General features: G+C 29.3%; 1 protein-coding gene across 1 annotated transcript; it reads left to right on the forward strand.

Annotated features, from left to right (window-relative positions):
• Positions 1-11,457: 11,457 nt before the first annotated feature.
• Positions 11,458-16,615, forward strand: LOC114285666 (transcription factor HHO3). Its single transcript, XM_028228734.2, has 5 exons — positions 11,458-11,764; positions 12,238-12,449; positions 13,053-13,380; positions 13,501-13,577; positions 16,035-16,615. The coding sequence occupies exons 1-5, from the start codon at positions 11,605-11,607 to the stop codon at positions 16,185-16,187; spliced, it is 930 nt and encodes a 309-aa protein (XP_028084535.2). The 5' UTR covers positions 11,458-11,604; the 3' UTR covers positions 16,188-16,615.
• The last annotated feature ends 2,628 nt before the right edge of the window (positions 16,616-19,243 follow it).

Genomic DNA, 19,243 nt, shown 5'->3' on the forward strand with positions numbered 1-19,243 from the left:
ATCTTCTAGATTGCATATTAGTATCCTTGGTAGATTGCATGTTGGTATCATTTTGACATCCTTATTGGTAACATTTGACATCCTATTTGATATTATTGAGGAGAACATTTCAGTTATGAGCTTTCATTGTTCATGTCTCCTATTGGTTTTGCCAAATGAAATAACGGGAATAATTTAAGCTTGATTAGATTTAAACTGTATAATTTTTTTTGGGTTCTGCATGTTGAGGTAAAATTAACTTTGCATACATTATTTTTTTAAACCCTCATGGTATTTTATTTGCATTACCATTCCAGTAACACCAATGTCCCATTAAGTTTAATTTCTACTGGTATTATTTTATTTTAAATTTTTTTAATTTTTTTTTATTTTGCTATTAGGCTTAATTTCTTTTATTTTTATTTTTTTCTCATTATTATTTTTTTTTGTTTGGGCTTAATTTTCTTATTTTTTTCTGCTTTTTAATTTCATTTTTCAGTCCTTAAACATAAACACAACAAAAAATCAAAATACAAATATTTACGGCCACACGCCGATCAAAATAAACATAAAAAAAACCCCTTCATTTTTTTTTGGCCATACGTCGATCTTACTTACTCACCTCTTCCATCGTTTTCTTTTTCTTTTTATCACCTTGGGTGACCCTTGACGCCCCTACCCCCGTGCTTTCGTCGAGAGCGACGACTTCCCACTGACTATAAAAGGCCAAGAACGACGTTGCTCCAAATCGGGCCATGGCGGTGGTCTTCCGTTTAAACTCTTTATTTTCGGTCTTCAATGCACCTATTTCTGCTCGCGCATCCTTGTACATGCGCTGGAGCAGAGAGAGTTGGGCGTTGACCTGATGGATCTCACTTTTCCTGTTCTGCAGTCGGTGAGCCAATTTTGTGACTGCAGTCACCGTCTTCATACAGGACGTTAGTGTGAAATGATTGGCTTCAATGTCTGATTGAGCTGCCATTATTTGCTCAATTGACATCATAGGAAGGTTGGGAAGAGTGGGAGCCGGGGCACTTGGCCCAGCAATGCTTAAGGGATCATTCAGGTCCAGAAAGAGAGTAAGGGGACGGGACGAGGCCATGTAGTAGGAGAGAGAGATGTAATTGAAAGGAGAGTAGTTTTTGGCAACCTTTTTGCTCTGCTCAGTCTCTCTGTTCTATCTCTCTCACGAAGCGAATGAGGAAAAAGAAGGCGAAGAGAGTGATTAAGAAGAAGACGGAGGAGAAGACGACAAGAGGGAGAGAGAGCCGAGGCAGCTGATTGACTGATTGACCCGTTTCGCTTTTGTCGGTCGGCTGACGCAAAAGCGATGACGCGTCTCCAATGCGATTTTCGACGAACAAAAAAAAGACGCGGGCGAATCATATATATATATATATATATATTTGTTTTGATTATCTATTTTTTGATGCCATTTATCACTATCATTTTCCTCATCCTCCTCCAGATTCTGACCCATGATTTCCTTTTGATAATGTCACAAGGAGAGAAATTATATGATGTTATGTATTATGGTATTATTTTCAAACTAATCTGACGTTATTTTAGTCTCATTTCATGTCTCTAATTAAAGTTTATTTATTACACATGTGCTAACCTATGTATTTAGAAATGAATTCAGGGAGCATGACTTGAGGGGGAGCTTTTCTAACTCCCAAATTAAATCAAAACATCATTGTGTGCCATCATAAAAAATGGAGAGATTGTTAGACTTATTTATTTTGACGATTTATTTAATTATGTTTTAATTTATTGAAAGAGAAAAATAGAATCCAAAATTTATTTTGATGATTTATTTAATTATATTTTAATCAAAATTTATTTTGATGATTTATTTGAAAGAGAAAAATAGAATCAAAATTTATTTTGTCCCATTATTTCTCACCCAAACCTTTATCCTAAATGTTGTTAGAATGTATTTAATATTTGATTAAATCAAGAGTTCAAACAGCCCAAAATAAAGGTTCAAACAGTCTAGCATAGCAGCAGGCCAAAAGGTCCAAAAGGTTCAAGTGGAAGATATTCAAATTAGTAATGATGGAAGTACAACGACTATAAACGGCTATAAAGGTTCAAAATGCCAAAAGGTTCAAAAGGTTCAAGTGGAAGATATCTAAATTTGTAATGATGGAGTGGAAGATATTAAAATTGGTAATAATGGAAGTACAACGGCTATAAATGGCTATAAATTCAGATGACTCCAATGGCTATAAACGGCTATAAATTCAAATGAATACAACGGTTATAAACGGCTATAATTTTCATTATATATACCAAAGCCACTAATGTAAACAAAAAAAAATAAAAATAAAAAATAAAAAATAAAAAACCTGAAAATATTCTTTGATCTATAATCACTCACATCTATTCTTAGAAATTATACACTGAGCCTTATAGCTTTAAGCCCATCTTTCCTGTGTGCGATTTACAGAAAAATCAAAACTTCATTTTATATATCTATCTTTGAGAGATATTTATTGTAAGCTTTATTTGAAAGCAAAAATATCATTTCATCTTGTAAAAGTGTTGCAAACACTGTGTTCTTGAAATCTTGAGAGTGATTGTGAATCACCTAAGATTTGCAAAGGTTTGGGCTTGTGAAGTCTATGTAAAATCCGTGGAGGGTTGTTCCATTTGTAAAGAGGTTGCTAGCACCCCTGTGAAGCTAGAAGATAGTGAAAAATCTCAAGTGAAGCTTGAGGAGTGGACGTAGGCCGAGTTGAAGCCGAACCACTATAAATTTGTTTGCCTCTCTCTCCCTTATCTCTTTATTTTATTTTAAATTGCCATATCTATATTTCACATTTTTACTGTGCTAAAATCATTAACTGACATAGTTGTTAAGACACTTGTTTTAATTATTTTTATTTCATTAATTATATTTATCTATTGCGCTAGTCATAATTTTTATTAGGATATTATTAATTTTAATTGTAAAAACCTAATTCACCCCCCTCTTAGGTTGTCTTTTGAGTAACAGTTAGGCTTTAGTGTTTGAACCGTGTGTTGAGCTTTAAGCGGTGTGCCAAAAGCTCTTATGGACCTGCCTATGTCACTATACATTGTCTAATCATTCTTTTTACTTTTGTACACAATTTTTTTATATAGAAGCTAAAAAATTAATAAAAAACATAATTCCCAAATGCACTTCCAATCTAGCAAGTGAAATTTAAATGGGAAAATAATTGTACAGTGGTGCAATCAAATTATTTTTTTACAAAATCATGAAAAAATATACCCTTTTAATTATTAAAATATATAAATTTTTTCACTAAAAAATAATTTTTTTGACTACATCACTGTGCAATTATTTCCGTAATCACCGTAGTCTTAAGTAAAACTATGAGTAATGGTAAATATTCAAGGCCCCTCTCTTTCTCTCTTTCTTTCCATATGTATATATATACTAGTAAAAAAGGCCCGTGCAAGGCGCCGGTTAGTATAACTGTCATGACCCGAACCCGTCCCTATAGATTAAGGTCATAACCGGCCAGTAATCATGAGATTGCCTACGGCCTCAAATCAGATTAGAATATACACCATCAGAGTTAAGGGGCCAAACGGAAATAGACTTAAAAATTTTGTCCAATGAGTTATGCTTACATGGCATATCAAAACATTTCGCATGTACTTAATAATAACTCACACCACATATCAGTAGTCAACATCTTGTATACCCAGGATCATTCAAACACATAGTCAGCTAAACCAAAAGCTTATACACATAAACGGTCTATCACGACTAATAGAAATAGCAAAAAGGAATACAAAACATAACCAAAGCCTCTTGCGTAAGGCACCTGGGCTGACTTCACAAAACTCGGGTTCCTTTCTTAAACTCCACTAAGGCTGGGGTTAAACGTCCCTTTGCTCACCTACATACATATAAATGAGAGTGAGCTAACGCCCAGTGAATAATATCAAAATGAAGAGGTTAATGAATGAGATTTGTTCATAAATGAATCATACTTATAATGTACACATTTGAACTACTATTCTCATTCACACCAGATTTACAAATCTCAACAAAGCAAAACGACCTTAGGTCCAACACATCATGTCCATATGCAAAATGACCTCATGTCTAATTCTTATATAAAACAATACGACCTTAGGTCCATCTATACGAAACAACCTTTGGTCCAATTCGAACACATCAAACGGCCTCAGGCCCAATTCAAACATATCAGGTGTATCAAACGGCCTTGGGCCCATTTTCTTTATATTCATATCCATGCGTATTTCATATTCATGATCATGATCCTTTATATTCATATCCATGTTTATATTGATGATCATAATCCCTTTCATTCAAATGACCTTTGGCCCATCAAGGTATTCCAACATATCAAATGACATATTCAAACGGCCTTTGGCCCAGCTTTGCATTCATGTCTGATGGCCTTTGGCCCAATCATTCATGTCCGACGGCCTTTGGCCCAGTCATTCATGTCCGACGGCCTTTGGCCCAATCATTTATATCCGACGGCCTCTGGCCCACTCATTCATGTTGACGACCTTTGGCCTAATCATTCATGTCTGACTGTCCGACGGCCTTTGGCCCACTCATTCATATTCGATGGCCTTTGGCCCAATTCAAGTATATCAAACACATCAACAGCAAACGGCGAACGGCAAATGACAAACGGCAAACGGTCAACAGTAAATGGCAAGTAAACGGAAAACGGCCTTAGGCCCAATTCAAATACATCAAACGTATCAGACGGCCTTATACAAAATTAGGCATATAAAATACTCATTCATATTTTAAATCAACAAATCCATGAAGTTTATACAGAAGTCGTATTTGGAAAGCAACATACTTGAAAATATCTTTACTAAAATATTACTCACAGTGATCTGCCGGTGGATTTGCCCTTGCACTTGACCCTTGGAGTTCCAAGCTTCCTATTTCTAGCTAATTCTTGGAGTTAAGCTTCCAAATTCACAACTTTGAGCCAAGATACACAATTCTCCCTCTTCCTCTCTCTAGAACCGGCCTCTTTCTCTCTCTAGAGTGTATAACCGGATTTAAGCTCATCAAAATGAAGAGTTAAGTGTAATAAGGCCCTTATATAGTCCTTCTCTTGATCCAATTTGATTATAGCTAATTAATAGCACTTAATTAATCGTTCTGAATCTAATTGTTTTGATCCGAATCAATCTTCAATTAAATTTCACCGTAAGTTCTAAAAATTACGCTAATCACAATGGCGTAATCAATTTCGGGTTCTGTGGCCGATAGGGCCTTCAATTTAAATTCTAAAGTAGATAATCAAACAGATTTTCTTACGGTGAACAGATAGAAATTTAAAACCACATATATTCATATAAATGGCACTCAAAATCATATCAAATACATAATCACGATCATAATCATGATTAATTAGCATAACATGGACCAGGGTTATCACAATAGCCTTTTGACTTTAACATTGTATTGAGTTTATTAAATGAAATAGAGTAATATGACATTTTTATAAAAATATTGATTTTATCCCTGATTCATTCAAAAAATAATAAAAAATACATTGTAAAAAAATAATAATTATTCCATAAAAAAATAGAAAAAAGACTGTAATCATTTCATTCCATTGCAGTTTATTCCATTATACTAGCTGAACTTTTTCTCCAAAAATAAGTTTGTTTTTTTTACAAAGTTGAATAGAATCAATGATTACATATATGATAAGTTTTAATTCAAATGAGGATGAAATAATTGAATGGTGATATTACATACCAATAATTATATAGTATCACCGCTAAATTTTGATTTGGTTTCATTTGTAAAAAAATATTTTTAGACCGCGCCAAGCATGAACTATTCTTGTAATAAATTTATATTTTCAAAATGTAAATCTTATAACAAATTATTTTGTTTGGTTTGATTTTTTAAAAATTATTTTTAGAAAAATTTTCATTTGTTTTAATAAATTTTTTCATATTTTTTCCAAATTATTTTTCTTACAATTTTTTTTCCTGTTTATTCTGTTAAATTAAAAATTTTAATAAGGAATAGTTGCAATTTCTAATATTGTAGGCACATTTCATATTTTAAACAAACATCAAGGGTTTATTTGTAATTTACCTAAAACAAACATATTTATGTGTTATAACTGATCAAGAATCTTTTGTATTATTACGAAAAATCCTTCACTTAAATTAGTACCATCGATATTGGCAAATATTATCAATAAGAGGGTAAAATTGGAAAGTCAAATTATAGGTTACCATTAGTAAATTATACAAAATGAAAAGGCAAAATAAGAAAAAAAAACCTCATGAGTGTATTTATAATTTATTCAAAATCAAAATATTTATGTTTTATAACTGATCAAGATATTTTGTATAATTACAAAAATATCTTCATCAAAATTAGTACTACTAATATTAGTAAATAATATAAAATAAAAGGGCAAAATGGAAAAACTAAAATGCAAGTTTTTAATAGTAAATAATTTTAAATCAAAAGGCAAAATCGAAAAAAAATAAAAAAATACAAATCTCAAGCACGTAAGCGCTTCTTATATGTATACTAGTTTAAGAAGGCCCGTTCAAGGCACAAGCTTTTATTATAGTATATTTAAATTTTGTATTTTTGTTAATTTTTTAAAAATTAAAATATTGTTATATGAAATTGAATAGAATAAATCATTAGATATATAATAAAATTATGTGGTATAGTATCTATCATTTTTTGATTTGTTAAACAACCAATAGTGTAGACTCCAATTTTATTATCATATCATTTTGAGTGAATTTATGAGTCTTTAACATTTTTTCCGAATTTACATATAAAAAAAAGTAATGGTATGTAGCTTTTCTCAATATATAAATACAAAACAAATGTTATGATAATTCTCTCATCTAAAAAAAACTACTAAGATAATTTACTGAACTAATAAAGAAATAAAAGAAAATATATATATATATATATATACAAATAACTAATTTTATTAATACATAAATCAAACTCGCATAACGAATGACCAATTTTATGAATAAGTAAATTAACAATTTGTAATGACGTGACAACTTATAATGACGTTTTGGCTAAAACTATAAGTTGCGAAATGAGGCCTATAAAATATTAAGTTAATTAATAGTTTTTAATGATATGAGAAATAAATTTTAATAAACAATTTTGATAATTTATTATTGCATAGGAGAATTTTTTTTATTCTTGAGTATTGTTTTAAATGAAAATTTATAATAAACGGTAGTTATAATTTCTAATATTATAGAACCAATTTTTATTTTAAACAAACCTTATAGGTATATTTATAATTTGTTAAAAAATAAAAGATATATGTTTTATAATTGACTAAGAATATTTATGTAATTATGAAAAAACCTGTTTCATGATTGATCAAGAATGTTCTCGTAATTACAAAAAAACCTGTTATATAATTGACTAAGAATATTTACATAATTACGAAAAAAATTTCATTCAATCTATAAGTCACCATTAATAAATTGTTAAAAATGAAAAGATAAAATCAAAAAAAAAAAAAAAAAAAAACCAAACAATTAAGCGATTCTTATATATATATATATATAGATATAAATAACTCATGCACACTTTTCTCTCTCCAAAAAAAAATCCATCACAGATTCGTTTCGTTGCGACGCCCCGACATCGACCTTGCTCCTCCCACGCCTTCGATTTCTCCAAATAATTGACAGCAAGTCCGCCCTTGAGTTATTTATTTATTTATTTATTTTTCATTATTAAAGTTTTCGGGGGAGTTGCTAAAAAATTCGCATTTTAGTTGATGATAAACAAGTTATTGACTTGTTTTATTTTTTTAACCAAAAATTGTCTTTTTTTTGTAAAATCTCTAAATGACTCTTGGATTATATTTGAACTAGCATAATAACCCGTATGGATAAATAATCAAAAATTAATTTTTAAAATTAAATAATAATCTAAAAAATTTATCTACAATATTTAGCAAAAATGATTTAGAATCAATTAAATTTTATTTATTTTTATCACAGTTACATATAAGAGAATTTTTTTATTCTTATGTCATTAATTGTGTGCTCTAAGTTCTTAATAACAAATATATGTCAGAATTTAAGTGATAAAAATTAAAAAATAAATCACAAAAATTATATTTATGATAAAATATAAATATATTTCGTCTTATGAGTTTCGTACATTTAATAGTAGCAAATTACATTTGTCAATATAGTAATTTTTTTCATATTTTGTGAAGTTTAAAAATTATAATTTGTCTTATGTTATAAGATTTACGTAAAAATGAATTAGGATTTACTTGTGATATTAAATTTGGGCTTAACATTAGATTTACGCCAACTTATCATTCACATAATGATTAAAAATTATCTTGTTTTGTTCTCAACTTATATTAATCATTTGACCTATCTATTTATTACATTATTAAGTAAATATTCATAAATATTTTTTATAATAAAAATAAGAAATATGGACTTATTTTATGCATACTTATTAAAAAGTTTGAACTGCAGTTTAAAAAAAAAAAACTATATATTTATGTTTAAAAAAATTAAATGAATAGTTATATATATTTATGTATAAAAAAATTATTTAAGATAAAGTCACCCTAAATTGTAGGTCATATTCAGTCCTAATAAATTTAAATTTTATATTTAAATTATATAGTAATTTATCAGTTCGTGACTAATATGAGCTAATTTTAGGGGTTCTAATGTTGGATTAAACACTGAAAAGTAGCGAAGAAAATTTAGTTCACGTCGATTTTTTTTGCCAATAATTCTTGATTTAAGCTTAGTTCTTAGAGAATCGTTTAGTTCATGTCTAATCCATGAGTTAGTAGGCCTACCTATTTATTTAATTTTTAATTAGTAAATATATTTTAAAAAAAATTATAAAAAAATAGGAAATATGTACGTATTTGTTTGGTGTATTTATTAACAATTTCAAAATTAATTAAGAAATTATGTACTTATTCTTAAAAGGATAAATTATATTGGTAGTCCCTATATTTTAACTCTTTTGTTATTTTTGTCCTTACAATTTTAATTTTGCTCAATTTTGACCATAAATTTATAATTTTGCCTCAAATTGGTCTAATTGTTATAATTGCTAGTGTTTTTTTTTTAAATTGAAAATACACACAAAAGTAGCATCTGTTATATTTTTATAGACAAAATTATAAACTTGTTCAACTCAATAAGTTAATCTCAACCAACTCAATAACTATTTTCTTTCAAAAATCTTAACCGACATTATTAATTGGACCAAATTAATACTACAAAATCTAAAATTAAGGGAAAAATCAAACTAATTGAAATTACAGAGACCAAATTGACACAAGAGACAAAATGCGGGGACTATCGATATAATAGACCCTTTTTAAAATATGTCTAATATTGATGATCAATATTAAGATATATTTATATCTGAAAAATTATTTAAAATTAGATCAGACTAGAATCTGAATAAAAAATTAATGGCTCATTAACCATATTTAATAATTATAAATTCAAATTTGATCAATTTTTTATTTAAATTTTTTCATAAAATTAGGTTGTTTGGTAATTTTAATTTATAGTTCCAATTTTCCCTTGTATTTTTTTAAAAATATTTTAAAATTATATATAATTGTAATTTCTTTTGAAATTTCCTTTTCAATCTCAAATTAGTTATAACTTGAATTTGGTTAAAATTTATTTTTGATTTCTCATCTACAAAAACTAACAATAAACATAAATTAATTTTTTGAACATTGCAAAAAGGTAAATAAAGAAATATATTATCAATAATAATAACAAAAAATATTTTTATTTATTATGTGACGTGTCACCACTGCATTGATAATAGACATTAATAATAAAATTCATTACGATAATACAACAATAATATATCAAATGATAAGTAACATGTGATCACAATAATTTTTGATAGTTATACAAAAGTACCCAAAATTATATATAAAAAATAATATATGATTTATATTCAATTTTTATACGGTAAAATTCACACTTAATCTTAACTACATATTAGTTGTCTAAATCAATTCATCACCCAAACTATCTATTTTAATATTCATCTTTTCAAAATCCACCCAAACAATGCTATGGCCGAGCTTATCATCACCCTTGTTGTTGTCGTCATGCTCACCATCTCTACTAACCATTATACCGTTAGAGTTTTAAAGAGTTAAAAATGAAAAATAAAAAAATACATGATTTTAGGTTTTCCTATTCCATATATGGGTGTTAAATTTTTTTTAAAATTTTTAAATCCATAAATTATTTAATAGTGTTCATTATTTAAAATTTTATTTATTGATGGGCAAATCAATTAAATGATTTTAATTTTTTACAAGTAAAAAATTTGAAAATTTTGTTTAAGAAATTTAAAAAATTGCCAAGTCATAAAGAACAATATAAGACGCTTTATTCTATATATAAAAAAAAACTCATAACTATATTATCAATTCACATACATCAAAAGAAATAATAACAATAATATAAAAAATACACAAATATCCACACAAAAAAAAAAATTCAAATCAACTCCCAAAACAAATATAGTTAACATATATATATTTATTATCAATTTAGTTGGAAAAAAAATAAATTGGAAAAAAAAGTCATAGAGAAGAAAAAAAAAATACTCACACAAAAATATAAATTTATAAAAAAGAAAAAATCACAAACAAATAAATTTGAAAAAAGTTTGGACTATTGACAAAGAGAGAAAATAACCATTGCATCATTACATTTGGGGAGAAGTTGGCCGGGTTTGAAAAAATATCAAATATTGAGTATTTTAAAGAGAAAATTATATTGAATGTTTAATTTCATTGGGTTTTTAAAATTTAAAATTTATATTATTTTCGGAAAAAGTGAGAGTGGGATGAAGCTGATTTACTATATTATTTTGAATTTTGAAATTCAAAATTATAGATAATTAGTGTCTTTATATTTTTTTTATTTGAATTGTTTTGATCAACATTATTTTTGGAAAGAATGAGAGTGACTTATCATATTGTTTTGAATTTTTAAAATTCAAAATTATAGATAATTAGAACTTTTTTTGTTTTTGGATTTTTGACTTAAGGAACTAATCAATAGATTTTTTTAAAAAAAAAAAAAATTAACAAATTAACAAAATTAGTTTGGAGGTTTGGAGCTTTTACAATCATTATTCTTAAAAAGACCCTTTTCCTTATATATATAGATTATAGATTTAGATAGAAAAAAAAAAAATCAATAGATAAAATATAATTACATTTTATTATTTTTTTTAAAAATTTCTTTTCAAATCCATGAGGCAAACACAATCATAAAAAATACACATGTGACTCACTTGTTTATGTTTAGAGGTGAAGAAAAAAAAGAGGGAAAAAAAAAAAAATTATACCTAACATATTTTTGTTCTTAATAAATATAAAACTAAGAAATTATTGTTTATATTTTCTTGGTATCCAAGTTTATTCCTTTTAGTGATTCTACTTATCCCTTTGTTGTTCTGTCAACCCTTTCCCTTTCTCCGGATGTCTCTATGCTCTCAATATAATCTCTCTGTCTGGAAAGCTTTACGCAGTCAACGATCATCAACAGAGGAAGAAAATACAAATAACAAAAATGATGAGCCACACTCACAATCACAATCACCATTCTACTTATTCTTCCGAGAAAATGCAGAGATATACTCAGGATTATGTTGAGGCTCTTCAAGAGGAGCTTCACAAGATCCAGCACTTCCAACGCGACCTTCCTCTCTCTCTGCATCTTCTCACTCAAGGTTTTTAAATATCGATTGATATCAAGATTTTAAATTATTGATCACAATATTTACCGATATACTGATAATTAATAGTCTGGTGTAGGCCGATATATGATCAATAATACGATCATATCGGTTGATGTTAGATAATATGAAATATTGATAAATATTGATATTGTATAATATCGATTTATATTAAGATTTTAAATTGTTGATCACAATATTCACTGATATATTGATAATTGATTGTCTAATGTAGGCCGATATATGATCAATAATACGGTCATATATTGGTTGATATCAGATAATATGAAATATTGATAAATATTAATATGATATAATATCGATTCTGATATATATCAATATTTATCTAAAACCATGGAGCATACCCATTTGGAAATTATTGCATTTTCTCTATGATGTGTTTTAGTCTCTAAACTCTAATGGGTCTAATGGGTTTTTTGTGTGTGTTTGGAATTTGGATTTTGCAGCGATTGAGGCATGCAAGCAACAATTGTCTGGGACAACAACAACTCTTGTTTTGGAAGAATTTATACCCATTAATAGGACTTCCTCTTTTGATCAACTTCACAAACCCAAAGACAAAAACATAAAAAACAATGACATCAACTCTTCACAGAAATCTGAATGGCTTAAATCTGTTCAGTTATGGAATCAGACCCCCGATCCACTTACCAAACAGGTACTTACTTTACTTTAATTTTTTATAAACTAGTAAATCTTACAAATTTTTCTTATTTTAGTTTTGATCTTAGAATAAGAAAAGAACAGAAACAATTATAGTCACTCATCTAAATTAGAAAAGAAAATAAATTATTATGTTTTCTCACCATATTTAGAGTGAAAAAGGTAGAAGTATGCCTATAGCTATAAGGATAAGGATAATTTTTTTTTCCCCTTTATATTTTAGTGGACAATCTTGTTATTTATAAAAAAAAAATACACAATCAATCAATTGGTGTCACCCAATTTCATCATCTAAGTAAGAAATTAAATTTATAAAATAAGGGAATTCTCCTCTCTTCCTTTCACACTATTTCTCATTATTCTCACCGACTTATAAACCAAACACTTTAGAAAAAAAAACCCCTTTCCCTTTCTTTCTTATCATTTCTTATCAAATCAGTTCCCAAAATTTATTATTGAATAATTCGTCAGTTAGTAAGAAAAAATTGTAAGATTTATTAATTTATATAACATTTTCCATTGATTTAATATTGGTAAAGGTACTTAGATTTAGGGTTTTGTTTAATTTGACAAAAAGTTTGGAAATTTATTGTCGTAGGACTCACCTAAAAACGCATCAGTCATAAGCAATAGTGGGGGTGCTTTTCATCCTTTTAATGGAGAGAAAAGTGTTGGGACAATTCATACAACAACAGCTAGGTCACCTTCTTCAGATTTGAATGCTGTGGAGGCGGCGGCGACTGCGACGTCAATGGAAGGAACAGGCTGCGATACTGGCGGCGGCGGCGGTGGCGGTGGTGCTGGTGCTGGTGCTGGTGGGAGTAAGAAAGAAGAGAAGGGTCGGAGGAGAAAGGAGAGGCGGTACTGGTCGCCGGAGTTGCATAGAAGGTTCTTACATGCCCTACAACAGCTGGGTAGTCCTGATGGTTTGTATCCCATCTCAAGCATTTGATTACATTGAAATGTAATTGTTAGTTACTTAAATTGAATTGATTTGAGTTTGAAATGCATTTGTGTTTATATGTTGTTATTTTGAATTTGGGCAGTGGCAACACCTAAGCAAATTAGGGAGTTAATGAATGTTGATGGGCTTACAAATGATGAAGTCAAGAGCCATTTACAGGTTTGTATTTATTTCATTGTTTTCTATCAATTCATTCCATTGCTCTGAATGCATAGTTTTATAGAACAATTTTGCTATAAACACAATCTAATCACATAATCAAACAACACAACGAATTGAACAAGGTTTATTTAGGATTCGTTTGGGAAGTTACTATTTTAGTAGGCTATTTTAATTTTTGACTATTTTAGTATGTTAAAATTTTTGTGTTTGGGAAGATGATTGAATTTTTTTGTGGTTGGATGTGATGTTTGTGAGAGAAAAAGTGAAATGATTATGGATTTGATGTGATATTTTGTCTTATTAACTATTTTAACTTATTTTATCTTTTTGGGAATTTTAGCTTAAACTAGACTTTTTTTTTTTTTTTTTTTTTTTCTTGCCAAACATAGTTTCTTGGTAGAGTCTATTTTTATAAATTGTCTGCTTCTATTACGTTCTTGTGTCCGTGAACTTAGGTGCTATTTGATAAAGTTAAAATTGAAAACTGAAAATTAAAAATTAAATATTAAAAATTGAATGTTGAATTTGTTAAGTTAAAAAATTATTTGATAAAAATTTAAATACTGAATTTAAGATTAAATTTGAAATTTATTATTTTCAAATTACATATTTTAATTTTTATATTGTGATGGTGGAGGTAGTGGTGGTGGTGATAGTATAATGATGGTGGTGGTGGTGGTGGTAGTGATGGTGGTGCCGGTGGCATGGTGTGGTGATAGTAATAGTGGTAGTGATTGTCGTCGTCCTGGTGACGGCGATAGTGGTGGTGGTGGTGGTGGTGGTGGTGGTAGTAGTGAATTTATAATAGTGTATACTGATACTTATATTTAGTATTTATAAATTCAGTTAAAATTAAGTAAGTTTCATATGATTTAAATTTTTCTTAAGTTTTAACCTACATTTTAAGAGGCACTTAAATTTTTAAGTGATATTAAGGGGTTGTTTGGGATGTTATAAATAAGTGCACTTTTTGACTTTTTATGAAATACGGGTTAAGTTTGAAGTGATGTAGTAGAGAGGTGATATGACTTAAATAAGATGATGTAACTTAAATAGGATAGTGATTTTTTGACTTTTTAACATTTTCAAAGGATGCCAAACATAGCCTAATTGTGGTTCTCGAACGAACTTAATTGATTATTATTTACAATAATGACCCAGACCCCCTTTTTTTCCCGCCCCTTGACCCCTCTTCACTTGATTGGCCACTTTTTTTTTTTTTTTTTTTTTCCTTCTCCACCAATCACCACCCGCCATATGTGTGTGGGGGTGGTGGGTGTGGTGATTGGAGGAGGTCTCAATCATGACCCTATTATTTAATATATTCAATTTTAAGTGTTCATATTATCAAACTCTCCGTATTCTATATCAAATTATTATGTCTAAGCATGTCATTTCTGTTTGGTAGTACATCTTGTTTATTGGTGAGGGAATTACATTCAGACAATAGAAGCCCAAGAATCAATCTTGTAAAGAACCCCCATAATAGAAGGAAAAAATAATACTAATAATACCTAACAACCAAATTAACAAATAACCCCGTGTTGTCCAATAACTATAGAAGCCCAATAATCAATCCAACAAAAACTCTCATAATAGGGAAAAAAAATTATATCTATATATATAACAAAACACAACAATTAATGCCTGAAACTTGGGGGTGTACCCCCTTCAAAGTTTCATATTCAAAATTTTCTAAGTGCAAATAATTTCTTCAGGTCAGTCCATATAGGGTTTTGCCTTGATTATAATTGAAACTTTTGCCAGTAGACAGTGGGAATATTCCCCTAATTATTCAGTCCAATGGGCCGAATACGAAGTTATGAAAATACAAAACAAAACATATACGTCTATATTAGGAGAGAAATTATCGATTTTTGTTTATAACATAGATTGACTCCTGACTTTTCAAATGTACTTATATATGAGTAGTCAAATAAGCTAGTCCAGTTAATTAAAAGGCATTACCATCTATGGATAAGCTTTTGTTAGTTTCATTGGAACATCAATTTGTTTCTTTTAATGACTTCCATTAGACAAAAAACATATAAATGCTACACTTGATCTTAGCCAAACTTTTAAGTAGCATGAATGGAATTTTGGTCCTATTTGGTTATGTTTTTGTTTTTTTGAATAGCACATAAAACTTGTTTAGCAAATTGTTTTTGAAAAAAAATAAAAAATTGATACATTTTTTCCTTTTAAAAAAAAAACCAACAACCACATCTTAATAAACATCAAAACATTATTTTCAATGTTTCAAAAATTATTTCGTATAATGACCAGTGTTTTCAAAATTTCTATTATTTATTTCCGAAAACAGAAAAATAAAAATGAAGAAAACAAAAACAAAATCAAACAGGCTTGATGAAAAAGGAGGCATACTTGGCATTTTGCTACATAGCATGAATTATTATGGAATTACATTTAACCTTTTGCTTTACTTGTCAACAGAAATATCGTTTGCATACAAGAACTCCTTCAATTCACAATAACAACAATTTTCCACAAACACCCCAATTTGTAGTGTTGGGAGGATTTTGGGTTCCACCACCAGAATACACGATGGTGACATCAATAGCTGCACCACCAGCTCCGCTCCCATGAAAAAGTTTAGAAGTATAGAAACTGATCACATAACCTAACACAATTGTGTTCGGTTATGTGATCGGTTTCTGTATAAGTAAAAGAACTACGGCTCCCATAGACAACAACATGTCAGACACAGACGACAATAGCTTGCCACTAAAGTCTCAACAGCTGCTTAGCTTCGGTTGTGTGAAGAGTTATATAGAAATTTTGTTACAAACTCTTACTTGAATGTCTTATGTAATCCTCAAATACTAGAGATAAAGCAGTATAGCAGAGAAAATTATAGAAATAATGGTGGGTCCTTCTTATCTCAATTTTATGTTGTATTTTTAAATTTTCTTTTTTTTTTTGGGTGTAACATTTAGAGGATGTTGGACACATTTGATAGTGATAGAAAGATATTGAAGTTGAATAAAATCCTACACTATGCTGGTTAATTTCAATAAGGGACATTAAAATAATTAGTGATGAAGCTTTTGATAGTATCAGTTGAAAAATTCATCTCTTTTTCTTTCTCTTTTTTATTTATTTATATTTACTTTTCACCATGAACTGTCAGAAAAATGTTTATTTCTTTTAGAATGTGATGATTTTAACTGTTGAACTGTGCCGATGATTTTTGTGAAGCAAATTAAGAAAAACAAGAAAAGAATAATGTTAATGACCATCTGAATAGCTATTATTACCTTAGGTGTATGTACAAAAAGTATATTGAACTTTATAAAAAATATATATATATATATATAAATATGTTTTGAGATCTATAAAAAAATAGCTTAGGATTTTAATTTGTTGGCATTTTTCTCATTTTATTGATAATTATTGAACCGTCATCAATCGATCCCAAAATGAAATATTATACAAATAAAATTTTTGTACAAAATTTTCATGCCGCTTACAAGGATGGCACTTCATTAAGACAGTTGAGTATAGTGGTAATGAAATTGGACCGATAATGGGCCTAATTCTATTTTTTCTTTTAATTTTGAAATGTGTAAAAAATACATTGAAGTATAGTTTATTTTTTTTTTGGGGGTCTCCTTATCAATGATCCATTAGACTATTATTAGCATGACCCCTAAGTTAAGCATCACCACCCTTTGTTGAAGAGAAACCAATTGTTGACAATTATCTAACATTACCAACTAGTGCTGACCATTTCTCTCTCTTCATTCTCTTGATCGGACCCATGAATGGCTGGTTCTTGTGTGAAGTAAAAATTTCCAATTTGGAAGAAAAGTAAAAATGAAGGGAAGTTTCCGTGCACTACAAGAAAAATTACTTTTTGTGACTAAAATAAATTTTTTCGTCGCTGAAAGTAGTACAAATGGCGACTAAAATGGATTTAGTCGCCAAAATTGGTGACTTTTGCCGACTAAAAGAGTTTAGTCGCCGAATACAAGGCTTTTAGCGACTAAAAGGCAGTTTAGTCGCCCAATGTGGGGGTTTGAGCGATTGAAGGTTGTTTAGTAGCCAAAAGTGACAGTTTTTGGCGACTAAAATAATTTAGTAACCAAAAGTGATGGTTTTGGCGACTAAAAAACAGATTAGTCGCCGATTGTTGGTGTTTTGCCGACTAAAAACAGTTTAGTCGTTGAAAGTGAAAATTTTTGGCTACAAAAAAAAAAATTAGTAGCTAAAAACAGTCCATTGCCGACTAAAATTCAGTTTAGTAGCCAAAATGGGACGTTTTTGGCGACTAAAAACAGGTTTAGTCGCCAAAACTATTTATTTTTAGGCGAAACTTAATTTTTTTGTGACTAAATTATAATTAGTAGCCGAAAATGATAGTGGAGAGAGTGTGTTTCAAAAGGTTTGGAGTGTGGTGGTGGGATGTCTCAGGTTCGAAACCTGCAAGCAACAGGTTCAACATTTTTTTTTTTTTAAAATATGCTTTTGGCGACTAAAAGAGGTGGTCGCCAAAAGCTTCAGTATTGGCAACGAAAAAAATAGTCGGGAAATGTATAAATTAAAAAAAAATGATTTACTATTGGCGACTAAAAATTTAGTCGCCAAATGTATAATTTAAAAAAAATAAAGGAGCTTTGGCGACGAAATTTGTGGTCGCTACAGAGTTTGTTTTTGGTGACTAAAAGTGGGTTAGTCGCCAATACCTTCCGCGACGTTTTTCCAGCGGCCAACATGGCGACTAAAAAATTTAGTCGGGAAAACCTCAAACCCGACTTTTGGCGACTAAAAAATCACTTTTGGCGACTAAAAATTTAGTCGCCAAAAGTGATTTTTCTTATAGTGGTGTATTAGCCCCGTTTGGTAGAGTTGTGAGAAAATGATTATAGTTTATAGTCTAACAACTTATAACTTATAGCTGTGAATATAAGCTGATTTTTAACTTATAAATTAAGCTTCTCCTCCCCCACTCAAAGAATAAGTTGATTTTTGACTGACAAAAAGTTATAAGCTGTATTGTTAAGCTGAACCAAACACATCAAAATAATTTAAATTAAGCTATAAGCTGAAATAAGTTGAAAATAAGCTCTACCAAACAAGGCTATTGTAATTAAAAAAAAAATTGCAATAATGAAATTGATGGGTACGGCCCATATAGGATAGGCCAACTCACAACTGCCTTTGACAGCTTAAACAGACATTTAGGCCTGGTTTGGTATGTGTAAAAAAGGATAAAAAGTCAAAAAGTTACTCAAAAAGTTATCACTATTCACCAAAAAAATATTAAAAAATTAATTTTACACACAAAATTAAAAGTCAATATGACCGGTGATGGATCTGTGGCTACGTTTGTTAAGAAAAATTACACAGTTGGGGTGTAATTTTAACACATTGTTGTTCGGTCCGTGGGGGCCCATCACGGGTTCCGTTTTGATAATATGAACCGTTAAATGTGTAGAACTCGTCGAGTACTATATGCCTATAAAAAATCACATTGATCGGATATCGCTAACTACATGATCAAATCAGTTTTGTATAAAAAAAATGGATGGTGTTATAGTTAATGGTTGAAAAAAAACTAATCTGATCAGATAGCTATCGATATCCGATCAACGTGATTTTTTACAAGCATATAGTACTTGACGAGTTCTACACATTGAACA

Source organism: Camellia sinensis, chromosome 5 (genome assembly GCF_055761805.1).
Source record: "Camellia sinensis isolate YWXY chromosome 5, ASM5576180v1, whole genome shotgun sequence".
Taxonomy (NCBI): domain Eukaryota; kingdom Viridiplantae; phylum Streptophyta; class Magnoliopsida; order Ericales; family Theaceae; genus Camellia; species Camellia sinensis.

Coding starts and splice junctions, on each gene's coding strand:
- LOC114285666 (XM_028228734.2), top strand. CDS start 11,605: ATGATGAGCCACACTCACAATCACAATCACCATTCTACTTATTCTTCC. Junction 12,450..13,052: donor CCGATCCACTTACCAAACAG/GTACTTACTTTA, acceptor TTATTGTCGTAG/GACTCACCTAAAAACGCATC. Junction 13,578..16,034: donor AAGTCAAGAGCCATTTACAG/GTTTGTATTTAT, acceptor ACTTGTCAACAG/AAATATCGTTTGCATACAAG.